Source organism: Convolutriloba macropyga, unplaced genomic scaffold (assembly GCF_964194025.1).
Source record: "Convolutriloba macropyga unplaced genomic scaffold, txConMacr16.3 SCAFFOLD_706, whole genome shotgun sequence".
NCBI classification, from domain to species: Eukaryota; Metazoa; Xenacoelomorpha; order Acoela; family Convolutidae; genus Convolutriloba; species Convolutriloba macropyga.
In genome coordinates, this window is record NW_027452982.1 from 63,291 (window position 1) to 89,768 (window position 26,478).

The 26,478-nt window shown below is 37.3% G+C and overlaps 1 protein-coding gene across 1 annotated transcript; it reads right to left on the reverse strand.

The window, feature by feature from the left end:
* Nucleotides 1–1,025: 1,025 nt before the first annotated feature.
* LOC142357958 (solute carrier family 22 member 6-like) lies at nt 1,026–7,330 on the reverse strand. The gene is made up of 2 exons (XM_075409444.1): nt 7,241–7,330; nt 1,026–2,569 (listed from the first exon to the last, which is right to left on the reverse strand). The coding sequence occupies exons 1-2, from the start codon at nt 7,328–7,330 to the stop codon at nt 1,094–1,096; spliced, it is 1,566 nt and encodes a 521-aa protein (XP_075265559.1). The 3' UTR covers nt 1,026–1,093.
* Between the last annotated feature and the right edge of the window lie 19,148 nt (nt 7,331–26,478).

Consider the following 26,478-nt stretch of genomic DNA (forward strand, 5'->3'; position numbering starts at 1 on the left):
CTACATATAATCTAGTATTTGCAATTTTCATAATAAACTGGCTTCAAAAATGCAGAGTTTTGTATAATATATACAATGAAATTGCCGATCGCATTTTTCCTTTACTTCGATGGCCGTTCTGCAAAGCTAATTAAGGGTTCTTTTGCCTTCAATCACATAGTTGAGATGTTATTTCAAGGAATGAGACTATTAAGGAGAAAAAATTTCATGATTTGCTAAGAAGGCAGAGAGAGAACAACCTAGTGTAAATTGTGCATAAGATGAGTTTGACTGAACTTGACAAGAAGCTTTACTCTTCCAGAGTATATTTGGCCAGAAGGATGTAGCCTTGATTAACAAGACAGAATAATCAATTGGGCTCTAAGAGATACCCAAGTTCATGAGCGAAAGGCCAATTGGTGTAATGGTTAGCACACTAGACTTGGCAGTAATATACTTTCATTCAGATAAACTACCGCTCCGTTTTTTTACAGGAGTCGCACCTGCTTCCCCTAAAACTAACGAATCCCGGGTTGAGAAATTGCGACGAAATCGAAGCAAGAACTGTCGTTTTTGGTCGACTTTTGTCGATTTCGTCGGTTTTTTATGTAGGAAATGTCGATTATCCACGTTTTCGTCGGTATTGTCGGTATTTGATGTAAGAAGTGTCGACTAGCGTAGTTTTCGTGGGTATTGTCGGTTTTGGCAGTAAGAAGTGTCGATTATCGTCGTTTTTGTCGGTATTGTCAGTCTCAATTTGTTTTAAATATAAAAGAAATAGAGTAAAACTAAGTGACAAGTGGTGCAGTGGAGGAGAAGGTGGCTAGTAACATAGGGGTCCTAGGTTCAAATCCTGGCAGGGATTGTCTGGTTTCTGAGATTTTTAGAATGGCAAAACCGACTATTCTTACGTTAAAATACCGACGAAAACCGATCAAAACGACGAAAAAAACGTAAGGGCTTTGATCGGTTTTGGCGAAGTAAAAGCGACGAAAACCGACGATTTCTTATGTTTAAATCCGAAGAATTTCTCAACACGGGGGGGTTTATCATTAAATTTGTTATTATTGGTCTGATAATATGATTGTCGTATGACAACCAGTCTCATTAAAAATCAATCCAAAAACGCTTTGTTCTCAATGCAATCATTTCTCTCGTTCATGTCTTTTGCTTCGTTTTGGATTGCAGCATCAATCTGTTCCCTTTTAAACCCAAATTCATTTCCTTCTTTTAAGCTCTCCGGAAGTTTTTCGTTTCTAGTTTCGGGCAGAAACAAAACAGGAATCATTGTCCCAACTGAGATAACTGCCAAAATCAGAAGAGGTAAGGATTCCCAATAAACATCTAGGGTTTCTATAAATGGGACAAGCATGCTAGTTACACGTGAGACAAAGGAGAATAAACCCAGAACTGACGTTCGTATTGTCGTCGGCATCATTTCTGCGGGCCACAAAAATGCCAGAAAACCCACAATTTCTAAGCAAACTCGGGCAAAAAGAGTCGACGGAAGAATTATTATCCTCAATGAACTTGGAAATATAATGCATAGCAAAAAACATAAACTCAAGCAAACAAATGACATCAGTGAAACTATTTTCCGACCAGCACGATTTATGACGAGGAAACCTAAGACAGCTCCAGCTACTGCACCTACGCCTTGCAAAATTGTGAACAAATGTATCTGTTGGCCGAATAACTGGGCACCAAACAGGACGCCGAAGTACATCAAATAGGTTGACACCCAATAAATTATTGACATACCAATTCGGAAAAGTAATCGGGGGTATCTGTAAACTCTCATTAGAGATTCGCTTTCAGAATTCGTGTTGATATCTTTGCGAGATTTTTCATTCAACGAGCATTGACAACAAACACTTTTCAAATCTGAATTAATATTTTTCAGAAAATTTTGGTTTGGTTTAGAATCTTGCGTGAGCGTCGAAAACAATTCTTCATAATTTTCGTCCTCGGTTTTTTGTTTTCTGAATAATCCTTCGAACTTGACAGCGTTCAGCCAAACATTGCGAATTTCAATGTAACGTTTTTGCGACCATAACCATCGTGGACTTTCGTCCATAAACAACGTAATGCCGAAAGAAATCAACTGAAATAATGAAACTGCCAAAAGCAAATGTCGCCAATTAGACAAAACCAGTGCTATTAGACCACAAGCAATATACCCCGTACACAAAGCCACTGCAAGACTGGCCGAGACTTTGGCTCTTAGTTTTATTGTTCCAATTTCAGTGGTATACGCATAAGCAGCTATCCAGATGGTTCCGATAAAGCCGCTAATAATTGTATAACAAACAACATGAAGAAAATAGGAATTGGTGAGAGCCATTGTGGCAGTTAATCCTGCAGTTGCAATATTGGAGAGACGAATGACCTTGACCCGCCCAATACGATCACCTAAATGACCGCCGAAAAGGGATCCAAGTCCAAGACCAATGAAGTAAACACTGGCATGGATTTTCATGAATATTTCGTCATCACAAATCCGTTGGTACGATTCTTGAATTGAAGATGATACATCTAATTCAGAGTAATTGAAGGCCCATCCTGTGCAGCTTGAAGCACAATTGTCATCCTGAAAATTAAACAAAAAAACTACTGATAAAGACTTGAATTGTCTTAGGTTATGTGAGTGCCTGTACATTACTAAGTTTACGCGGGTCTTTCCCATTATAGCCTTCCCATGAAATTATAGCCCACCATTATGGTATATTTAGGGGGGGTGGGGGGGGGGTAGCTATAGGTTATCTGATATCTGACCACTGCGCTGGGGGGGGGGCTATAATGGGAAAGACCCGTTTGCGCGTCCGTTGAATTAGTCTCGAATTTTAGTGGACACAACAAGATAAGAATTTGGGAACACAAGTTAGGAAAAATGTATTTTGAGTAAATGGTAGGAATGTTTGAGAGTTTTGATTTTTATGTTGTAAGATCTTAGAAACTTATTACATTTACTTTTATGTTGTCTAATGTGAAGAAACATTGCCAGGTCTCACGTGATCAAATTATTTTAGTCAGGCCCTAGGCTGTGAAATTTCTAAATAATCAGATTGTACATGATAAAGTATCTTCCTTGTAGAGAAAACTTATCATGTAGGCTCGCAAATCTCGCAAGATTAAGTGACGTTTAACCCAGGTCGAGTTGTGCGTTAATGATCAGACCCATCCAGACTAAAATCGGTCAGGATCAGACCCATCCAGACCATAATCAGCCATGAACAGACTTTAGCTCGTTTTAAGAAATTGTGCTCGTTTTTAATTCGTTTTAAAACTTTTTGCTCGTTTTTACCGCGTTTAAAAATTTCTGCTCGTTTATAATTTTTTTCAGTAAGAAAGAATCCCAAAGTCTGGTTATAGACTTAGTTTTTAATTATGAAACAATTTTTAAGAACCAAAGTCTTCTCTGGGTCTTGTAAATTAAGAGGAAAAATTGATAATTGATGAATGATATATTTTTTGTAAGAATAAAAAAACAGTTGGGTTGTTACATAATAATAATAATAAAAAGTAATAATAAAAATAATAAAGTCATTTCTTTTTGCAGCGTGACTTGATTATTATTGCATACTTAAGGGTAAGAAGTAAACTCAAAATTTTAAACCTATAACAGTTTATGACGGTTTTTGATAAGTAACGTCCTCTTTGAAGTTTTAGTCACACTTTAGTACATAGAAATGGTGAACTTTTCTGTGAGTGGATTCATTTTGAATCATTATCAGGTATGAAGTAACACAAAAACCAACTGTCTGAGGACTGTTGAGAGTAAAAAACACGTAGTCCCTGCAAAATAGTGAATCATACGTTTTGTGTTCCGATAACATAAATTTGTAACATTCTAAAATCGTAAACCGTAACATTTCTCAACATTCCAATCCCCTTTTAAACTCATCCTATAACAGGTCGGCACGCCTACTAAATTTTGCACATTCTTTATAGAAGAAATTTGGGACTTAAAACATTTTTTCTTCATAATGATTATTCTCTCGGGCCAAAACGGAAAGTTTCATATAAACTTTACCGTCGAAATGTAGTTCTTTGATCATTTGAATAGTTCGATGATCGCTTGGATAGTTCTTTCTGTTGAAATCAAAAATTTAAAACAGACAAATGGGCAATGATCAAAAACTAGCAGTTTTTGACAGTTTAGTTAGGTTACGCTTTCATTGAAATTTTAATGAGCTATTAGCGACGAGTCACTAATCTTTGTTCTTGCGAGAAATGAAAAAAATTTAGATCAATATGTTTCAATTTTTTTTGGCGTAAAGCGTTGATAAAGCACTGTTGAGCCACATTTATTAACTTATACCAATAGTAGCTTCTATTGTATCTCCTCTAGGATCAGTGGAAAGTGAAAAATCTAGTGGTGATAACTTGTTTTAAAAAAGCATTTTTTGAACACTCTTAATAAAACAGCACCATTCGCCTTGGGTCTGTGAACAACCTTTAAATAGATAGAGGCGCTAGATTAATAGCATTACAATTTTTGACCGGTTTGGTATGTAACGTTATTTTTGAAATTTTAGTCACACTTTAGTACATAGAAGCGGTGAAATTTTCTGTTATTCGATTAATTTTGAACCTTTATAAGGTAACAAACAAGTACCACAAAAAACAACTGTCATAAGTCTGTTATTAGCGAAAAAGCACGCAGTCCCTGCAAAATAGTCAATCATACGTTTTGTGTTGCGATAACATAACGTTTTCTTTGGTAAAACTTGTACCTTCCGAAAATAGTAAACCGTAATATTCATTACCCTTCCGATCCATTTTCGATTCATTCTATAGCTGAACTGCTCTCCTACTCAAATTTCTTCAAATTTACACTTTCTGTAAAAAAAGGATTGGGATCCAATACTTCTTTGCTTCATAATGACTTTTCTCTTGGTTCTAAACCAAAAGTTTCATATAAACTTTATCGTCAAAATATAGTTGGTTGATCGTTTGAATAGTTCGCAGTCCGTTTGAATAATTCATTTTGTTAATACCAAAATTTATTATAGACAAATGGGCAAGGGTATTAAAACTAGCAGTTGTTGACATTTTGTTACGCCTTCGTTGAAATTTTAGTGACGTATTACCGACAAGTCACTAATTTTTGTTTTGGAAACAAAAGTCGGAACAAGCTGCTTTATATAATAATCGTTGTAAAACCTGGTCAAAATACATAGATAAACGAGCTAGAGCTGCTAATTTACGCTGCTCTGAGTCATTTTTGGAGCAAATGGGCTGCGTTTTGCGCCCCAAAACGAGATAATAATCTCAAGAATATCTCAATAGTACCATAATTTTCAAAGTACCAAACCAAATGAATCGAAGTTGGTCGCATTTGCTTGATATTGATTAGCTCTAGTGTTCACTTCTGTGCAGTTGCCTGATACGTTCTGGTAAAAATTTATTCAATGACCAAGATGAAAAAAAAGATATCTGTCTCTCAGAGCCTGAAATCGAGGTTTTAGTTTACGTTTTTTACGATATCTCCTAAATTATTATATCAAGGTGAGCTTGAGAGTTTTCCTTTTGTTCATCCTAAACTTGTCTTGCACGTCTATTTGATTACTCCATTCATCTTGACCAGAGAAACGTTTAAGATGCAAATTTGAAAAGTTTTTTTTAGCGTTTTGTCAACCAATGTAGCATTTCAGGAATATTTTTTAAAGTACTTTTCCAAATTATTCAGATTTAGTCGCATTTGCTTGACACTGATTTGCTCTTGTTCTTCCTTTAGTGCTGTAGCCTGAACCGTTCTGGTAAAAATTTCATTGAAGGCCAAAGACAAGAAATTGATATCTGACCTCAGAGCCTGAAATCGAGGTTTCATTTTACGCCTTTATTGATATCTCCTAAATCAAAATCACTGTATCAAATTTAGATTGTGAAGAAGCAATTTGTTGTTGCTAAACTGTTGTTTCTGGCCCACCTTGTTGATTTTTTAAATCACACTGACCAAAAAGTTATTAAGGTATAAATTTGAAAAAAAAGAATTTATTGTTTTATGTCGGTTCCGGAGATCTTGGGCTTCGATTTAAGCCCAAAAAATGGGGTATAGAACAGTATTTTGTTAATATCTGCTAAAGTACTGGACCAAATTAAACGGCAGTGGTCGCATTTTGTTAGTACTGAACCCTTGTTGCTTGCAGTCTTTGGTTGGTTTCCCAAATCGGCCTAATCAAAAATTTATTAATGTTCAAATTTGAAATAGGTCGAATTTTTGGGATGTTTTGGGTGACCCAAAATTTCGGTACCACAAAACAGTTGATTTAAGTTATAAGTTATAGGTCTTTAGTTTTGTCAGAATGAGGGTAATGCTCCCATATATATTTCTCATACCATTTTAGCAAGTGCAGATGCCGAATTTTGGCTCTGCAGCCGGAGTACTCTGCTTTTTTGGTCATTTGGTATGGTACTTTTACTTTGGAATAACTCGTTTAAGAGAGTCGATTTTGATGAAACTTTGATGTTATACCCAGCTTGAGCTGAGCTTTACTTTGATATAGGTCTCGTTCCGTTTCGATCAGCCGTTTTTGATAAATTGGCCAGGACAGGTGCCCCAATTTTGACCCGGTGAAGCAGGGTACCTGTACGGGGTACACCCTGAGGCTTTGAATTGTTACTTCATGTTGAACTTCACCATGAAATTTAGTTTGCTGCCTTAGTGGGGACTCTCCCCATATATATTTTGTATGTAGTTTTATGTAGTCCAGATGGCGAATTTTAGCGAAACATGAGCCGTACTTGGGCGATTTTGTCATTTGGTAAGATACCTTTATGTTGGAATGTCTCCTCGTAGAGTGAACCAATTTTTGATCTGTTTGTTGATTTGAACTCAGCTTGAGCCGTACTTGAATCCCTGTAAATAGCGTTTTGTTTCTTTCAGCCGTTTTCGAGAAATTGGTCATACCTCCATTTTGACCAATTCGTATCCGGTACGTTTCGTGTATGTACATGTTACACCATCAAAACTTTCTATTTTAGACTCGTTAGTTAGTTCGTTAGATTCGTTCGATAATGGGGATTGTCCCCACATATAGTTTATATGTCGTTTTATGTAGTTCAGAAGGTCAATTTTAGCTCTGAATGTGGCTGTATTTCTACTCTGGGGTCATTTGATACGGTACCTTATTTTTGCCGTAACTCCTTGAAGAGTGCACTGATTGGGCTCATTTTTTAATATGATGCGTATCCCAAGAAGTTTTACAAACGGTACTAAGGGCGTTTGTTTTTGTTCAGCCGTTTTTGAGAAATTGACCGGGAAACTTGACCCCAGATTGACCCCTGAGCAGAGAAACACTACATTGATGACCATTTTAAACAATTTGAAACTTCCATATGGCCGCATTCGCCCCGCGAATTCGTTTTTTAGACTCAGTGCATCCCACTGACATTGCCAGCAAAATTCGGTTGTTATAATTGTAATCCTTGATGACGATGTTTGGTCATTTTTTGTCATCATGGTCCTTTTTTGGGGCATTTGGTGCCAAAGACTCGATCGTTAATAACTCTGCGTACAGGAATTTTTTCCCATTGAGTTAGATATTCAGAGAGCTCGTTATGCGTGCTTTCTTTTGAGCTAATAGAACCTGAATAAATACTTCTCAGAAGTTGTATATTTGTGTACAAGCATGGGAAACGTCCCAATTTTTGATCGGACTTGGTCGATTTTTGCCAATAACTCCTTGTAGAGAGAGAATATTTTCATTTTGTTTAGTGATACTAACAGCTCAGTTCAAGATGGTTACAATGGTATACATGTAATATAGTATTGTTTTCAAAAAGTTGTGGAATTAGCCCGCGAGTCAACCGTAATTTCGGTCATTTTGAGCGTTTCTGACGCCATTCGTGACGTAACTTCATTCTCGTATCCATTGCAAAATGCAATTCCATGCTCCCTGAGATTCATGGCATTGTTCCAGAACTCATGCCAAAATTTTGGCCTTGGTCGGTTGGTCTTTGGGGGGTCTTTGGGGGGTGGTGGGTGGCGTTTTGGCGCCGGGGGGGGGGGGGGGTCGCGCAATGGGTGGGGGTTGGCCGTGCAACTTGTGTGTTGTCTTTGATGTTCTTTTCTGTGTACTATCAAAATGTTTTTTCAGAGTTATTGCTTTGTTTCTCTGCTGTCTCTGCTGTCTGCTGCCGTCTCCTCAGGTGAGTTATTTCCGCTTCTTCGATTGCTAGCTTGGCTAGCTGTCGCTTTCTTTCGGTCTGGTTTGCTCTGCACCGCAGAGCTGCGGTTTTCGGACCCGTTTCCTGGTCCGTATTCTCACATCGTGGGAATGTGTTCTTGCAAAGCAAGAAGGTTTGTTGAAGCTTTGTGCTCATCTTGGATTTTCAATTTTGTGCTTTTTTTTTGCTTCCGCTTTTTTTGGTCTGGTTTGCTGTGCACCGCACAGTTTCGGTTTTCACAGCTAAGAACCTGTTCAAAAAAATTGACATTCTACCTAAGAGTGTTATAGTCCTAGTAGTTTCTGAAAAAGAGCTAATTGTTGATCTAGCTGGTCTGAGAAAAAAGTAATTGATACGTTGTAAGATTTCGAGCTCAAAAATTATTCTTGTGCGTTTTCATGAAAAGTGATTTTCAGTACACTCAAGGATTTGTTCAAATGAATTGAGGTCTACGTAGGAGCGTCTTAGTTCTATTAGATTCTGAAAGAGAGCTATTGGTTGATCTAGCTTATCTCAGTAAAAAAGTACTTAATACGTTGTCATATTTCGAGCTCAAAATTATTCTTATGCGTTTTCCTAAAAGTGAATTTCAGTACAGTCAAGGACTTTTTCAATTGAATTGAGGGTCTAGGTAGGGGTGTCATAGTCCTAGTAGGTTCTGATAGAGGACTAATTGTTGATCTAACTGGTCTGAGAAAAAAGTAACTAATAGGTTGTCAGATTTCGAGCTCAAAAATTTTTTTGTGCGTTTTCATAAATAGTGAAATTCAGTGCAGTCAAGGACTTGTTCAATTGAATTGAGGGTCTATTTAGGAGTGTCATAGTGCTAGTAAGTTCTGATAGAGAGCTAATTGTTGATCTAGCTGGTCTGAGTAAAAAGTACTTAATACGTTGTAGGATTTCGAGCTACAAAATTATTTTTGTGCGTTTTCATAAATAGTGAATTTCAGTGCAGTCAAGGACTTGTTCAATTGAAGTGAGGGTCTACGTAGGAGTCTCATAGTCCCAGCAGGTTCTGATAGAGGACTAATTGATGATCTAACTGGTCTGAGAAAAAAGTACCTAATAGGTTGTCAGATTTCGAGCTCAAAAATTTTTTTGTGCGTTTTCATAAATAGTGAAATTCAGTGCAGTCAAGGACTTGTTCAATTGAAGTGAGGGTCTTCGTAGGAGTGTCATAGTTTTATTAGGTTCTGAAAGAGAGCTAATTGTTGATCTAGCTGGTCTGAGTAAAAAGTACTTAATACGTTGTCGGATTTCGAGCTACAAAATTATTTTTGTGCGTTTTCATAAAAAGTGAATTTCAGTGCAGTCAAGGACTTGTTCAATTGAAGTGAAGGTCTACGTAGGAGTCTCTTAGTCCCAGCAGGTTCTGATAGAGGACTAATTGTTGATCTAACTGGTCTGAGAAAAAAGTACCTAATAGGTTGTCAGATTTCGAGCTCAAAAATTTTTTTGTGCGTTTTCATAAATAGTGAAATTCAGTGCAGTCAAGGACTTGTTCAATTCAATTGAAATTCTACGTAGGAGTGTCATAGTCCTAGTAGGTTCTGAAAGAGAGCTAATTGTTGATCTAGCTGGTCTGAGTAAAAAGTACTTAATACGTTGTCGGATTTCGAGCTACAAAATTATTTTTGTGCGTTTTCATAAAAAGTGAATTTCAGTGCAGTCAAGGACTTGTTCAATTGAAGTGAGGGTCTACGTAGGAGTCTCATAGTCCCAGCAGGTTCTGATAGAGGACTAATTGTTGATCTAACTGGTCTGAGAAAAAAGTACCTAATAGGTTGTCAGATTTCGAGCTCAAAAATTTTTTTGTGCGTTTTCATAAATAGTGAAATTCAGTGCAGTCAAGGACTTGTTCAATTGAAGTGAGGGTCTTCGTAGGAGTGTCATAGTTCTATTAGGTTCTGAAAGAGAGCTAATTGTTGATCTAGCTGGTCTGAGTAAAAAGTACTTAATACGTTGTCGGATTTCGAGCTACAAAATTATTTTTGTGCGTTTTCATAAAAAGTGAATTTCAGTGCAGTCAAGGACTTGTTCAATTGAAGTGAGGGTATACGTAGGAGTCTCATAGTCCCAGCAGGTTCTGATAGAGGACTAATTGTTGATCTAACTGGTCTGAGAAAAAAGTACCTAATAGGTTGTCAGATTTCGAGCTCAAAAATTTTTTTGTGCGTTTTCATAAATAGTGAAATTCAGTGCAGTCAAGGACTTGTTCAATTCAATTGAAATTCTACGTAGGAGTGTCATAGTCCTAGTAGGTTCTGAAAGAGAGCTAATTGTTGATCTAGCTGGCCTGAGTAAAAAGTACTTAATACGTTGTCGGATTTCGAGCTACAAAATTATTTTTGTGCGTTTTCATAAAAAGTGAATTTCAGTGCAGTCAAGGACTTGTTCAATTGAAGTGAGGATCTACGTAGGAGTCCCATAGTCCCAGCAGGTTCTGATAGAGGACTAATTGTTGATCTAACTGGTCTGAGAAAAAAGTACCTAATAGGTTGTCAGATTTCGAGCTCAAAAATTTTTTGTGCGTTTTCATAAATAGTGAAATTCAGTGCAGTCAAGGACTTGTTCAATTGAAGTGAGGGTCTTTGTATGAGTGTCATAGTTCTATTAGGTTCTGAAAGAGAGCTAATTGTTGATCTAGCTGGTCTGAGTAAAAAGTACTTAATACGTTGTCGGATTTCGAGCTACAAAATTATTTTTGTGCGTTTTCATAAAAAGTGAATTTCAGTGCAGTCAAGGACTTGTTCAATTGAAGTGAGGGTCTACGTAGGAGTCTCATAGTCCCAGCAGGTTCTGATAGAGGACTAATTGTTGATCTAACTGGTCTGAGAAAAAAGTACCTAATAGGTTGTCAGATTTCGAGCTCAAAAATTTTTTTGTGCGTTTTCATAAATAGTGAAATTCAGTGCAGTCAAGGACTTGTTCAATTGAAGTGAGGGTCTTCGTAGGAGTGTCATAGTTCTATTAAGTTCTGATAGAGTGCTAATTGTTGATCTAGCTGGTCCGAGAAAAAAGTAGTTGATACGTTGTCAGATTTCGAGCTCAAAAAATATTCTTGTGCATTTTCATGAAAAGTGAATTTCAGTACACTCAAGGACTTGTTCAATTGAATTTAGGGTCTGCATTGGAGTGTCATAGTCCTATTAGGTTCTGATAGAGTGCTAATTGTTGATCTAGCTGGTCTGAGTCAAAAGTACTTAATACGTTGTCAGATTTCGAGCTAAAAAATTATTTTTGTGCGTTTTCATAAAAAGTGAATTTCAGCGCAGTCAAGGACTTGTTCAATTCAATTGAGATTCTACGTAGGAGTGTCATAGTCCCAGTAGGTTCTGAAAGAGAACTAATTGTTGATCTAGCTGGTCTGAGTAAAAAGTACTTAATACGTTATCAGATTTCGAGCTCAAAAATTATTTTTGTACGTTTTCATAAAAAGTGAATTTCAGCGCAGTCAAGGACTTGTTCAATTCAATTGAAATTCTACGTAGGAGTATCATAGTCCCAGTAGGTTCTGATAGAGTGCTAATTGTTGATCTAGCTGGTCTGAGTAAAAAGTACTTAATACGTTGTCAGATTTCGAGCTAAAAAATTATTTTTGTGCGTTTTCATAAAAAGTGAATTTCAGCGCAGTCAAGGACTTGTTCAATTCAATTGAAATTCTACGTAGGAGTGTCATAGTCCTAGTAGGTTCTGAAAGAGAACTAATTGTGGATATAGCTGGTCTGAGTAAAAAGTACTTAATACGTTATCAGATTTCGAGCTCAAAAATTATTTTTGTACGTTTTCATAAAAAGTGAATTTCAGCGCAGTCAAGGACTTGTTCAATTCAATTGAAATTCTACGTAGGAGTATCATAGTCCCAGTAGGTTCTGATAGAGTGCTAATTGTTGATCTAGCTGGTCTGAGTAAAAAGTACTTAATACGTTGTCAGATTTCGAGCTAAAAAATTATTTTTGTGCGTTTTCATAAAAAGTGAATTTCAGCGCAGTCAAGGACTTGTTCAATTCAATTGAAATTCTACGTAGGAGTGTCATAGTCCTAGTAGGTTCTGAAAGAGAACTAATTGTGGATATAGCTGGTCTGAGTAACAAGTACTTAATACGTTATCAGATTTCGAGCTCAAAAATTATTTTTGTACGTTTTCATAAAAAGTGAATTTCAGCGCAGTCAAGGACTTGTTCAATTCAATTGAAATTCTACGTAGGAGTATCATAGTCCCAGTAGGTTCTGATAGAGTGCTAATTGTTGATCTAGCTGGTCTGAGTAAAAAGTACTTAATACGTTGTCAGATTGCGAGCTCAAAAATTTTTTTTGTACGTTTTCATAAAAAGTGAATTTCAGCGCAGTCAAGGACTTGTTCAATTCAATTGAGGGTCTACGTTGGAGTCTCATACTCCTAGTAAGCTCTGAAAGAGAGCTAATTGTTGATCTAGCTGGTCTGAGTAAAAAGTACTTAATACGTTGTCAGATTTCGAGCTCAAAACTTATTTTTGTTCGTTTTCATAAAAAGTGAATTTCAGCGCAGTCAAGGACTTGTTCAATTGAACTGAGGGTCTACGTAGGAGTATCATAGTCCTATTAGGTTCTGCAAGAGAGCTATTTGTTGATCTAGCTGGTCTGAGAAAAAAGTAATTGATACGTTGTAAGATTTCGAGCTCAAAAATTATTCTTGTGCGTTTTCATGAAAAGTGATTTCCAGTACACTCAAGGACTTGTTCAATTGAACTGAGGGTCTACGTTACGTAGGAGTATCATAGTCCTATTAGGTTCTGAAAGAGAGCGATTTGTTGATCTAGCTGGTCTCAGTAAAAAGTACTGAATACGTTGTCAGATTTCGAGCTCAAAATATTCTTGTGCGTTTTCATAAAAAGTGAATTTTAGTACAGTCAAGGACTTGTTCAATTGAATTGAGGGTCTACGTAGTAGTCTTACAGTCCTAGTAGGTTCTGATAGAGTAGTAATTGTTGATATAGCTGGTCTGAGAAAAAAGTAGTTGATACGTTGTCAGATTTTGAGCTCAAAAAATATTCTTGTGCGTTTTCATGAAAAGTGATTTTCAAAACACTCAAGGACTTGTTCAATTGAGTTTAGGGTCTACGTAAGAGTATCATAGTCCTTTTAGATTCTGAAAGAGAGCTATTTGTTGATCTAGCTGTTTTGAGTAAAAAGGACTCAATACGTTGTCAGATTTTGAGCTCAAAAATTAATCTTGTGAGTGTTCGTCTAGTTCAATGTAATTAAAAACTTTCTTCGTGAAAATAGTTTTTGATTGAGCTATTAACAGCTCAATCAAAAAATTTGTTCACTGAGAAAGTTTGTAATTACTTTGAACTAGACGAACAAGCACACAAATAGTTTTTGAGCTCGCAATCTGACAACGTATTAAGTACTTTTTACTCAGACCAGCTAGATCAACAATTAGTTCTCTTTCAGAACCCTATAGGACTATGACACTCCTACGTAGACCCTCAATTCAATTGAACAATTCCATCACTGCACTGAAATTCATTTTTTATGAAGACGCACAAAAATAATTTTTGAGCTCGAAATCTGACAACGTATTATGTACTTTTTACTCAGGCCAGCTAGATCAACAATTATTCCTCTATCAGAACCTACTAGGACTGTGAAACTCCTACGTAACCTTTGAATTCAATTGAACAATTCCTTGACTGCACTGAAGTTCACTTTTTATGAAGACGCACAAAAATAATTTTTGAGCTCGAAATCTGACAACGTATTAAGTACTTTTTACTCAGACCAGCTAGATCAACAATTAGTTCTCTTTCAGAACCTACTAGGACTATGACACCCCTACGTAGACCCTCAATTCAATTGAACAAGTCCTTGACTGTACTAAATTTCACTTTTTATGAAAACGCACAAGAATAATTTTGAGCTCGAAATCTGACAACGTATTAAGTACTTTTTACTGAGACCAGCTAGATCAACAAAAAGCTCTCTTTCAGAACCTAATAGGACTATGATACTCTTACGTAGACCCTAAACTCAATTGAACAAGTCCTTGAGTGTTTTGAAAATCACTTTTCATGAAAACGCACAAGAATATTTTTTGAGCTCAAAATCTGACAACGTATCAATTATTTTTTTCTCAGACCAGCTAGATCAACAATTAGCTCTTTTTTCAGAAACCACTAGGACTATAACACTCTTAAGTAGAATGCCAAATTTTTTGAACAAGTCCTTAGCTGTGAAAACCGAAACTGTGCGGTGCACAGCAAACCAGACCAAAAAAAAGAGGAAGCAAACAAAAAAAGCGCGAAATTGAAAATCCACCAGATACACAGAATAATCAAATGAGGAGAAATTCAAAAGCGTAAATAATTATATTACGCTTTTGACTTTTCCCTCATTTGAATATTCTGTGTATGTGGTTGAAGATTATCATGAACCTAAACAATAAATAAACTGGCTTAAACATAAAGTAAAGAAGTAGCAATCGAACAGCCGATTGCGTGGCTGGTTGAAAAGCCAATGATGTGGCTTGAAAAATAGGTAATTCAATAGTTTGAACAGCCCATTGGGTGAATGACTGAAAAGCCGATCGTTTGGCTTAAACAATAAGTAGACAAATAGAATTTGAACAGCTGATTGTGTGGCTGGTTGAAAAGCCGGTAGCGTGGCTTAAACAATAGGTAATTTAATAGTTTGAACATCCGCTTGTGTGGCTGGTTGAAAAGCCGAAAGAGTGGTTTAAACAAAAGGTAATTCAATAGTTTGAACAGCCGATTGTGTGGCTGACTGAAAAGCCGATTGTGTGGCTTAAACAATAAGTAGATAAATAGAGTTTGAACAGCTGATTGTGTGGCTGATTAAAAAGCCGAAATAGTGGCTTAAACAATAGGTAATTTAATAGTTTGAACAGCCGATTGTGTGGCTGACTGAAAAGCCAATTGTGTGGCTTAAACAATAAATAGATAAATAGAGTTTGAACAGCTGATTGTGTGGCTGATTAAAAAGCCGATAGCGTGGCTTAAACAATAGGCAATTTAATAGTTTGAACAGCCGATTGTGAGGCTGGTTGAAAAACCGATAGCCTGGCTAAAACAATAAGTAATTTAATAGTTTGAACAGCCGATTGTGTGGCTGAGCGATAAGCCAATTGAGTGGCTTAAATAATAAGTAGATAAATAGTATTTGAACAGCCGATTATGTGACTGGTTGAAAAGCCGAAGGAGTGGCTAAATAAAATGCAATTAAATAGTTTAGTTTGAACAGCCGATTGTGTTGCTGACTGAAAAGCCGCTTGTGTGGCTTAAACAATAGGTAATTTTATAGTTTGAACAGCCCATTGTGTGGCTGAGCGAAAAGCCGATTGTGTGGCTTAAATAAAAAGTAGATAAATAGTATGTGAACAGCCGATTTTGTGGCTGGTTGAAACGCCGAAAGAGTGGCTCAAACAATAGGTAATTAAGTAGTTTGAACAGCAGATTTTGTGGCTGACCGAAAAGCCATTGGGTGGCTTATATAATAAGTAGATAAATAGTATTTGAACAGCCAATTGTGTGGCTGGTTGAAAAACCGATAGCGTGGCTTAAGTAATAGGTAATTTAATAGTTGGAACAGCCAAATTTGTGGCTGAGCGTGGGAAGGCCTGGGAAGGCCGTGTTATCTGCAAAAGGCCCGCTATAAATCCCACTGCGCAGCCAGAATCCAGCGCAAAGTTCAAAGATGAGTTGAGAAAAGAAATTTGTGTGCTAAAAAGAAAAATAGATGAGATCAGTGCCAGAGTTGAGAAGCTGGAAAAAGCAGAAATTGAATTAGTTGACCTCACAGCAGATGATAGTTTTGACTCTACTGTGTCAGTTCATACGGATGATTTGAGTGATGAGTTAGCAAACGGAATTTGAGGAGGTTGCCTCAGTAACTTAAAAGCAGCTAGATTTTGTTTTAATCTGTTCTTTGAATATAATTTTTTGATGTGGTCCTTTATTGTACTGTTCATGTGATGTGTCTGCCTACGGTTCTGTTTTAATTAGAAGTAATTTTTTCGTTCTTCAAACCAATTTAGTTTTGATTGCTATAGTGAAAATCATCTGAGCCAATGAAAACGACAATGTTTTAAATGGCTCTAAGAACTGTCGAAATTAACAAAGTAATGGTTTAATTTAACTGTTGTGTCTACTTTTTTTTGTATTAAGAGAAAAGCTATGCTTGAGTGGTTAGCCATTTCAAAGGAAAAGGACGATGTCCAACTAATTACAGCGGATTCTGAAATGTGGGGCTCGACAGAATTCATTGACAAGGTAATGGCAAAAGAGGGGAAGGACGTTCTCTTGTTTAAGGACAATCAAGTCCGTACCTATATTGTTGTGAAGCACGGGTGCGGGAATTATAAGCCGGATCTTGAAAAACTCAGACAAGAATTCAGTCTTGGAAAAACAAGCAACATATCCACTTCTCATCATGGCGTCTCTGTGGCCGGGAGTTCTAAGTCTAAGGATTGTTTTTCTGAAGCCGGCAATGATGCGATCACGTAGGAGCGTCAAGACATTTCAACTTTGCCAACTGGTTCTCTTGAATCTGACTTATGCGAAAGTATTGAATCGCAAAAGGAAGAGACCTCGAAAACAGCGAAGACGATTAAATTGGTTTCGGTTAGTTTTCCAACTAGTTATTTGACGAGGATCATTGATAACCAACAAAAATGGCTTTTTTGAATGTTTAATGCAATGTTCTGTTTTTTTTGATGAGAGACTGAGCAGGCTGTTTAACTCGAGCATATTTTGTTTGATGTTTTTGACGCGCTTGTTGACTGTTTAGTGCTGTGATCATCATAAATCTGTCACGGAAGTCCTGCTGAACAATGAAAAGCGCGTTTATGAGATAATCAAAACAATGGAGCAGTCCTCTGATCGTGCGGCGGAAGATATGTGTACACTTAATCGGACGTTGTCTCAAAAAGTTAGTTCCCTTTTTTCTCTGAGCTTTTATTTTTGTTTTTGAGAAAACCATTCGTTGATTTTTCGTGCAGGTCAGGAACTCGATGGCCGGAGTTGATGATTTTGAGACAAGTCTGACGGAATACTCCTGCAGTCAATATGAAGAAAACGAAGACACTGATAATGATGATGCTCTAGGAGAAAGTGCTCTTCTTAGCAAAGTAGAAAGGAAACCAAATGTCCAATTTGGCATCAACAAAAAAAAATCTTGACCTGATCTACAGTGGACATCAACCGTGGGACTATGGTCTAGCGCTCCGAAGATGGGTTTTTGGAGCTAATGGTCTGGCATATGGAATTATCCTGCCCAATAAAACACAAGGAAACGTTCGGAAGTGTGCCTCAGTTGAAAAAATGCTCACGTTTTTCCGTAAGTTGGTTAATTCTAGTTTGCACGTTGGTTTGAAAACCAGTTGTTTTGAGATTGTAGAACTAACGGGGTACTATTTTTCATGTTCACTTTTACTATAATATTGTTTGTGTAGATGAGAATAGCAGGAGAAAGGTTTTTGAAAAAAATGTCGGTAATCGTTTTTTGCTTCTTTCTTAGGTGCAGTTGAGAGAAAATTCCCGCAAAATTTATTTCCTGATGCCAAGTCGCAGGCTAAGAAAGCTGCAAACAAGGCTGGACTCAACGTTAAGCAGAGCCTAGAGGGTACAGGCAAATATAGCCACGAAAAGAAGGAACTCAAAAGAAAAGCTGCAATGAAGAAGAATACAAGCAATGAAAGAGTCAATAGTATTTGTGCAAAAGTACTGCAGGAAGCCCTGCCGATTTAGTTTTTTTGGCACCGTTATTAGCAATCTCATGAAGAGCTTTTGTGTTTCTTCCTTAGTGATTTTTAGTTCCGATGAGGAGATATATACTCTGAGCTTCTTTTTCTGTGTTAGATTTTGCTTTTAATTTGTTACCTTATTACTCAAGCTTTCTTTCTGATTGATGTTAAACTTATAAGATTTTTCGTAAACTCAATTTTCCCTGGTATGAAGTTTTTGGATTCTTTTTTGTTCGTGAAAAATTGGCTGAATAAAAGAATAGTTTCCCTTGAATGTTTTCACTTTCTTGTTATACATTTCGCGCCAAAGTGTCACGTTGTTCTTAGCCATACTTGATACGCCTAAAAAGGAAAGAATTTCACATCACATGACCGCTTTGTTAGAATAACTTTTAAAGAGAATTTTGCGCTTTGATGTTTTGATGGTTTGTAGCTGATTAGAGATATCTTGTTTCCACGAACTACTTGTTTCCACGAAGTCCCTATAGTTTCCACTGTTCCCTATAATCTTGTTTCGATTCAGTAACGATGAGGCAATTTCTGTCATGGCTATAATTTTTTTCAATGGTTTCAGAACCATGTCGCAATTTGTTTTCACGCCCTGCCAGTGAAAGACAGGTTAAAGAAACCCACTTTGAAACTGACCCTGAGACAGCAGTCCGTCTGAAAATTCAAGAGCAGAATCAAGATAAGAAGTTCGTGTTCTATTATGACAAAACAGCGGTAATCGTTCTCTTGAACAGTTCGATGTGGGTCCTCAGTACTACTGCAGAAAGCAAGCTGGCCTTGAAACCTGGAGATCAAATGAGGATTATCCACAAGTCTAAGGACCCCGAGGCAATTTTTTTGGGAAGAGGGAAATCAAAAGAGGCTCACAATCACCAAAAAGAGAGTCAAGACCGTCTATATAAAGGTTTAGAGCCACGGTTTTTGAATAATCAGTCTACTTCTCCGCCTACTGAAAAGCAAATTGAAGATGAGACCCTAGGAAGAAGCTCAATCATTGTCTTCGAGTCTCCATTCATGAATGACGCGGGAACGGCGAAACGTAAAAGCCCTAAGAAAAACTAAAGCAAGCGTGACCCGCCAAATCCCCAACAGCAAATGAGAGAAACACCAAGTGTAGCAGGTGGTTCTCAAGGGGCACCCAAGCTGCTGCTATTCGAAGCCAAGAAAACTTTAAAGCCGCAAGACAAAATTTTCGACAAGGCTAGTCCTTAAAGTTTATTTGTTTGTTTTAGCACTAGATTTTGGTCTTTGATTTTTCTTGAACACGAGAAATGGCAAAAGCGCTAAAGGAAAAGGTGTTCAAAATTAAATCAGTTGCTCAGTGGTGCTGATTCATGAAACGTTTTTGAAAACTTATTTTAAAAAGTGCACGAAATTTTTTGAGCTGTGAGTTTTAGATGATAGCAATGTTATATTTTTAAAGGGGTGTGGCGAGCCGGTGTGCGTGGCATTCAAAGATTTTGTTGCGGAACCCGAAACCAGAGTGTTCCGTGCTCATGCATTCAGCAAAGTTGTCGCGAAAAAAAGTGAAAAAAGCGGAGGAAGATCATCGAGGAGATAGGTGAAACGGTAACTGAACATTTCAAATTTAGATTAAGTCGTACAAATAGAGATATATATTTTTAATGAGAGTAATAATAATTAAAGTAGTATCAATAAAAATGGCAATAATAATAATAAAAATATTGCTTATTTACAAAATCCAAATCGAAAAATAGATGAATTTAAAATCCGAGTAAGTAATAACAATATTCAATAATCATCGGAAAAATAGTAAACGTATAATGTTCTTGAAAAAAGAAAAGTAGTACTGTTTGTTCTAGTTTGAAGATCTGAAGGAAGTAGCGCGGTTACAGAAGTTTGTTTTCCAATCGATTGATGCGGACAATGAACTCATGGCCAATTATCCCCCTACAAGGGTCAATTTTGGTGGCAAAAGTTTGATGGATCTGAAGGCAAACAAGTTTCCTTCACATCTTGGCCGCAGTCTTAGAGTTAAAATTGTTGGAATTAAGGGTTTAACTGAAGATATGATTGACGGTTCTAAGTCTCCAGTTCGATCCGAAGCTCCAATAGAAAAAACGATGAAGTTTAAAGGTAATTGTTTCCTTAAATCTGCATCCATCAATCTATCTAATTAACTAACGATTGCTGCAAATCAGCTGTTGTTATTCAATGCGTTTGTTAAATACTTATCAACTCAAAGTTGCTTATTGTTACATTCAATATCTGCGCTTCTGCTTTGAAAAGTTTTACTTTCCATCCACGTCCTTCTTAATTTTAAGATGTGGTAGTTTAGAAGTATCCACTCAGCCCTAATCTGGTTTTTCAAAAAGCGAAAGATGCTGCTAATCAGGCCAGTAGAGAGAGAAAAAGCTTCAATAGGAAAAATGACGTTGTCAAACCTTTTACAAGCGAAGTGTAAAGAAACTTTGAATTTGTAGCCAAGAAGTAGGATTATCGTCTTAACCCCAATTCAGTCACTCGAAAAATGTTTGTTGAAGTTAGAATATATTTGTTCTCCAGCAAATGCCTTCATGTACTTATGTCAATCTGTAAAGTGCGCCTGTACTTTGTCAGTTCTCGCGGGATGTATTTGTGTACTGCTGTTCATCCAGTGATACTTGTGTTTCTATAAATTAGCTTTGTATAGCTTTAGTCTAGAATCTTTAAAGATTTTGCAGTTGTCTCAAAAAGTTACTGATCTTAATTTTTCTCTGATTGAAATAGAGTATTATGCTGCCTCTATATTAATTTCGACGGCGGTTAACGCTTTTTCGTTCGATTCAGATGTCTAAATTTTGTTCTATTTTGTTTCTATAAATTAGCTTTGTATAGCTTTAGTCTAGAATCTTTAAAGATTTTGCAGTTGTCTCAAAAAGTTACTGATCTTAATTTTTCTCTGATTGAAATAGAGTATTATGCTGCCTCTATATTAATTTCCACGGCGGTTAACGCTTTTTCGTTCGATTCACATGTGTAAATTTTGTTCTTCTTTTTATCTTAGGATATATTCACTGACTTGAGGGATCTATGTTTTTGATAAAGGAAGGGAATAGACATGGAGTGGAGTTTTTCTTCGTACGCCTCCCTAACTATGCTGAGGTTACATATTATTGTTTTAAATGAGGTTTGGCGAAGTTGAATTCCTAATTTTTGCTCGTCGTTGTGCGTTGTTTGTTTATCAGCCTAAGTGTTATGCTAATGCAATCTTGTCGCTGGTCGTTCACGAGCAATTAGTCCGACGCTATTGGGTTATTTTTTAAAATCGCTCAGTTATGCTATGTTTCAATCACTGTTCAATCGAATGGTTCCAGGTATGGATGTTTGTGAACTTTTTTGTCAAGCAGAGGGTTTCATAGCACCTTTACATATCAACGATACTGAAAGAGAGCCTCATGCCCTCACTACTCTTATGTCACAAGAACAATTCAAGGCGCTTGAGCATGGAAATTGGAATTTTAAAAACTCTGTCTTGACGTTCGTACAATCTATTCGGCAGCCTACAATGACGGTTTTAGACTTGAGCCTGACAATTTTGGAGGTTTCTGCTTAAGAAATCGAAGTGGAAAAACCTTACCTACTGGAGAAATTCAAAATACAGTTGGATTGTTGGCAAAGAAACCAAAGAATAGAACTGTTGACGACTGGTCTCTCATGGAAGGTGAGAAATTAATGATAGGAATCGCAAAATGGGCTAACCACTCATGTGAACCCAATTGCGATTACTACATGAGCGGTGGCTATAATGGACACGAATGCGTCAGACTAAGGGCTTTGCGACCAATTGTAGACGGCGAAGAATTATTGACGTTCTACATCAGCAATTTTTTTTGGCGATAGCAACGCAGACTGCTTGTGTGGAAGCAGCTACACGGTAACCAGAATGTATCTTCAGATGAAACAATCAAAGACACTGTCCGTGAAATTTCTAAGAAACGATGCAGAAAATCTAAGCCCAGAATCTTAAAGCCAATCGTGACACCAAAATTGCATCTGGAGGAGATGATAAAGTTTTACGAAGATTGTTCAAACAGCAGCGAACTCTCTCCGGAATTTGAAGCGCCTTCAGATGTTCAGGACAATGGGAAATTGGACGAAATAGCTGCATATGTTCCTCCTGTAGATAGTAGTAAGAATCAACTTGTGGAGGATGAGATTGAAAGTGATTCATTTGAAGGACTAGCTAACTTTAATGAGTTTGTTGATTTAGGTGGCAGTTTTTTATCGGACACTAAAATAGCAGAAAGTAGTGGACTCAGTTTTAATGAAACTTTTTCCAGTATGCGTTTGCGAGAAGTGAATGAAGTATCTGCAGTTAATTTAATTGCGTCTCTTTTAGCTATTGTTGCGCGTCATAATTGTTCAGATGCCCTTCTGTTCGATCTTATAAAGAGAGACCAGGAAATATTTGATCATCAGACAATAACCCTTGGGCCGTCAAAACTAAGTTTAATGAATTCTCTTTTCTTTACCAGGAAGGAAAAAAAACTCTCGAAAATGGTGAATTGAATGTTGTAAAGTTTAGACAACTGCTTGTTGACATAGTTGAGGAACACATAGATGAAATGCTCTTTTATGCAGCCGATAAGATCTTCAACGAAGACTTGCATATGCCAGAGTTTCGAATTATTGGAAATAAACTAACTGTGCGGTTAATTGTAAATACAGATGCAGCTAACGTAAGCAAAAGTCCAGTCTCATCAGCGTGGCCTCTTTTTATCTCTGTTGCTGACCTTCCTCCTAAAAAACGCCAAATGTTTCAAAATACTGTTCTTGTCGCTTTGTTTGTTGGATCTGTTTATCCTGATCTCAACCAGATGTTCCAACACATGATCAATGAGCTCTCCTCCCCAACTTTTTAGAAAGTAGGTGAAAGAAAAATTGAGTTAGACTTCCAGACAATACTTTTGGTTGCCGATTTAATGTGAATGGCAAAGGTTCTCAAAATGAAGCAGTGTAACGGCTTCTACGGATGTACCTTGTGCACTCAACGTGGCTTTCACTTTGCGAGCTCTCATAGGTATCCCCACGATGAAAAGTTTGTGATGAGGTCCTACGAGTCGCATCTATTGAATTTGAGAGAGCTTGAAAAGGGCAGCATCAGAGAAATTCAGTTAAAACACGGTCGAAAAGCAGACGCTGGAGTGAGGACCCAAGTCGTCAAAGGAAGAAGTATATTACTCTCTTTAATTCCCAACCAACCTTTGTCATCCCCGATCGACCCAATGCACCAGCTTTTCTTGGGTTTTGCCAAAGACCTTCTCATTTATCTTTACGACAAGATGAGAGTGGAGCACCGTGGACAGTTGAATACTTTTCTGGGATCTGTTGCCCTTCCTATGGAGCTCGAGAACACCGTGCGAAGTTTAGAGGCTTTATCAAACATGAAAGCAACAGAGTTGAAAAGTATCCTCCTGTATTTATCTCCGGTTATTTTGCCCTCCTTTCTGTTTGGCGAGGACAAACGAAGCGACGAAGAAGATCTCAAGAAATTGGTCTTTGCCGTTCGTGAGTTATAGACTCGAGTAAAAATTCAGAGCTTTGTGAAACTCTTCTTGATGAGTTTTGCCTGAGTATGGCTGAAAAATGCAACAGAATGGAATCAATCAATTTCCACCTTTTACGACACCTAAGTTGGCAGGTTCGAAGTATTGGACCTCTTTTTACTACTTCTGCATTCATGTTCGAGTCTGCCAACAGGCTTCTCCTTGCCCCCTTACTGGAACGGTGAATCATTATCATATTTTGGTTCAACGTTTTATTCGATCAAAGTTACTGGCGACTATTGAAGTTCAATATGGTTGTCTAACTCAATCATTAAATGAGTTGTCCACAAAATAGCCATTCGATGAAGCAGTCGGAATAGTTGAAACAGAGGCTACCCAAAATTTTAGACGTGCGCATCCCCGAAAACGTCTGTTTTCTAGAATTCGTTATTCCTTCTTTTTAACATCATGAGCTTACGGTCATGGGTCGCGTGCTGACATATTTGTTGCGATCTCATTGAACAAAGACATACTGTTAAGTGAAATTCTTTTTTTCGATGAGGATGAAACAAAGAAGTGTGTTCTGCGAAAGAAGCATATTATCAGTAAGATTGAATTGGTAAGAGGTGCTTCCTCAGAGAGTGCAATCTTCGGTTTTGTTGTATCGGATTCTGAGGAGACTGTAGAAGTTCCTGTAGCCATGATTGCCTACAAACTGTTTCATTTTGTTTTCAAGGAGAAAAACTATTTAATGAAAATAATGCGACACTTCGAACACAATTGACTCCACTATGTACCTCGATCTTTAATTTTTGTTTATCTTTCTTGTGTTTCATTCAAACTGCTGAGATTTATTTTGACTCATTTGCTAATTCACACGAAATTGTTAGATAATTACTTTTCAGGTAAAATTTATTCGTATTGACTCAACTTTTCAAATCTTATTTTTCTGTGAAAGTGTATTGAGGAAAATATTCAAATCAATTGAGATCCTACGTAGGAGTGTGAAAGTCCAAATAGGTTCTAATGGAGGAGGAATTTTTGTTGTGGCTGGTCTGAGAAAAAAGTACTTAACACCTTGTCAGATTTCGAGCTCAAAATACTATCTTTACACAGTTTAACAAATAGTGTTTTTCGATATAGTGAAGGACTTATTCAAATCAATCGAGGGCCTAATTACGAGTGGGAAAGTCCAAATAGGTTCTAAAGGAGAAATTTTTGTTCTAGCTGGTCTGGGAAAAAGTACTTAACACGTTGTCAGACATCGTTCTCAAAATACTGTCTTTACACAGTTTAACAAATAGTGTTTTTCAATATAGTGAAGGACTTATTCAAATCAGTTGAGGGCCTACTTACGGGTGGGAAAGTCCAAATAGGTTCTAAGGGAGAAGGAAGTTTTGTTGTAGCTGGTCTGAAAAAAAAGTACTTAACACGTTGTCAGATTTCGCGCTCAAAATACTATCTTTACACAGTTTAACAAATAGTGTTTTTCAATATATTGAAGGACATATTCAAATCAATTGAGGGCCTGCTTACGAGTGGGAAAGTCCAAATAGGCTCTAAGGGAGAAGGAATTGTTGTTCTAGCTGGTCTGAGAAAAAAGATTGAGTGGCTGGTTGAAAAACAGATAGTGTGCTTTAAACAATAGGTAATTAAATAGTTTGAACAGCCGATTGTGTGGCTGACTGAAAAGCCGATTGCGTGGCTTAAACAATAAGTAGGTAAACAGCATTTGAACAGCCGATTTTTGTGGTTGGTTGAAAAACCGATAACGTCGTTTCAACAATAGGTAATTAAATAGTTTGAACAGCCGATTGTGTAGCTGACTGAAAAGCCGATTGTGTTGCTTAAGCAATAAGTAAAATAGCATTTGAACAGCCGATTGTGTGGCTGACTGAAAAACCGATTGTGTGGCTTAAGCAATAAGTAAAACAGCATTTGAACAGTCAATTCTGTGGCTGACTAAAAAGCCGATTGTTTGGCTTAAACAATAGGTAATTAAATAGTTTGAACAGCCGATTGTGTAGCTGACTGAAAAGTCGATTGTGTGGCTTAAACAATAAGCAGGAAAATAGCATTTGAACAGCCGATTGTGTGACTTATTGAAAAACCGATAGCGTGGTTTAACCAATAGGTAATTAAATAGTTTGAACAGCCGATTGTGTGGCTGACTGAAAAGCCAATTGTGTGGCTTAAACAATAAGTAGGAAAATAGCATTTGAACAGCCAATTGTGTGGCTGACTGAAAAGCCGATTGTGTGGCATGAACAGTAAGTAAATAAGCGTTTGAACAGCCGATTGTGTGGCTGGTTGAAAAACAGATAGCGTGGTTTAAACAATAGGTAATTAAATAGTTTGATCAACCGATTTTGTGGCTGACTGAAAAGATGATTGTGTGGCTTGAACAACATGTAGGTAAATAGCATTTGAACAGCCGATTGTGTGGCTGGTGGAAAAGCCGATTGTGTGGCTTAAACAATAAGTAAAATAGCATTTGAACAGCCGATTGTGTGGCTGACTGAAAAGCCGATTGTGGGGCTTAAACATTAAGTAAAATAGCATTTGAACAGCCGATTGTGTGGCTGACTGAAAAGCCGATTGTGTGGGCTTGGTATGGAGTATCCTTGTGTAGGTAGAGTGCAAAACAATAACAATTTTTGCTATAGATTGTCTAGGAAAAAAGTTAGTTTTTCATACGGGAATTCGCGAATTTCGAATTTCGCGATCAGCGATTTTCAACTATAGTTATTTTTGATTGGTTCAAGGAGTTGTTCAAATCAAACCAAACTGGGTAAGGAGTATCCCCTATGAAGTTAAAAAGTAAAGCAAAAGAATTTCCGCTATAGCTAGTCTAGGGAAAAGGCTAGGTTTTTCAATCGGAGATTTGCGAAATTCCCGATTAGCGCTCAAAATACTAGCCCATTAAAATCGATTGTGTGACTTGAACAATAAGTATATAAATGATACTAAATACGAAACCCGGGGCTGAGTGGTCCCGCATGAACCCGTGGTGGGTGGTCACAATTCACACATGGTGGCGTTCCCTGATATCAGGGAATGGGTGTAACCACTTTTACCGATGGCCCC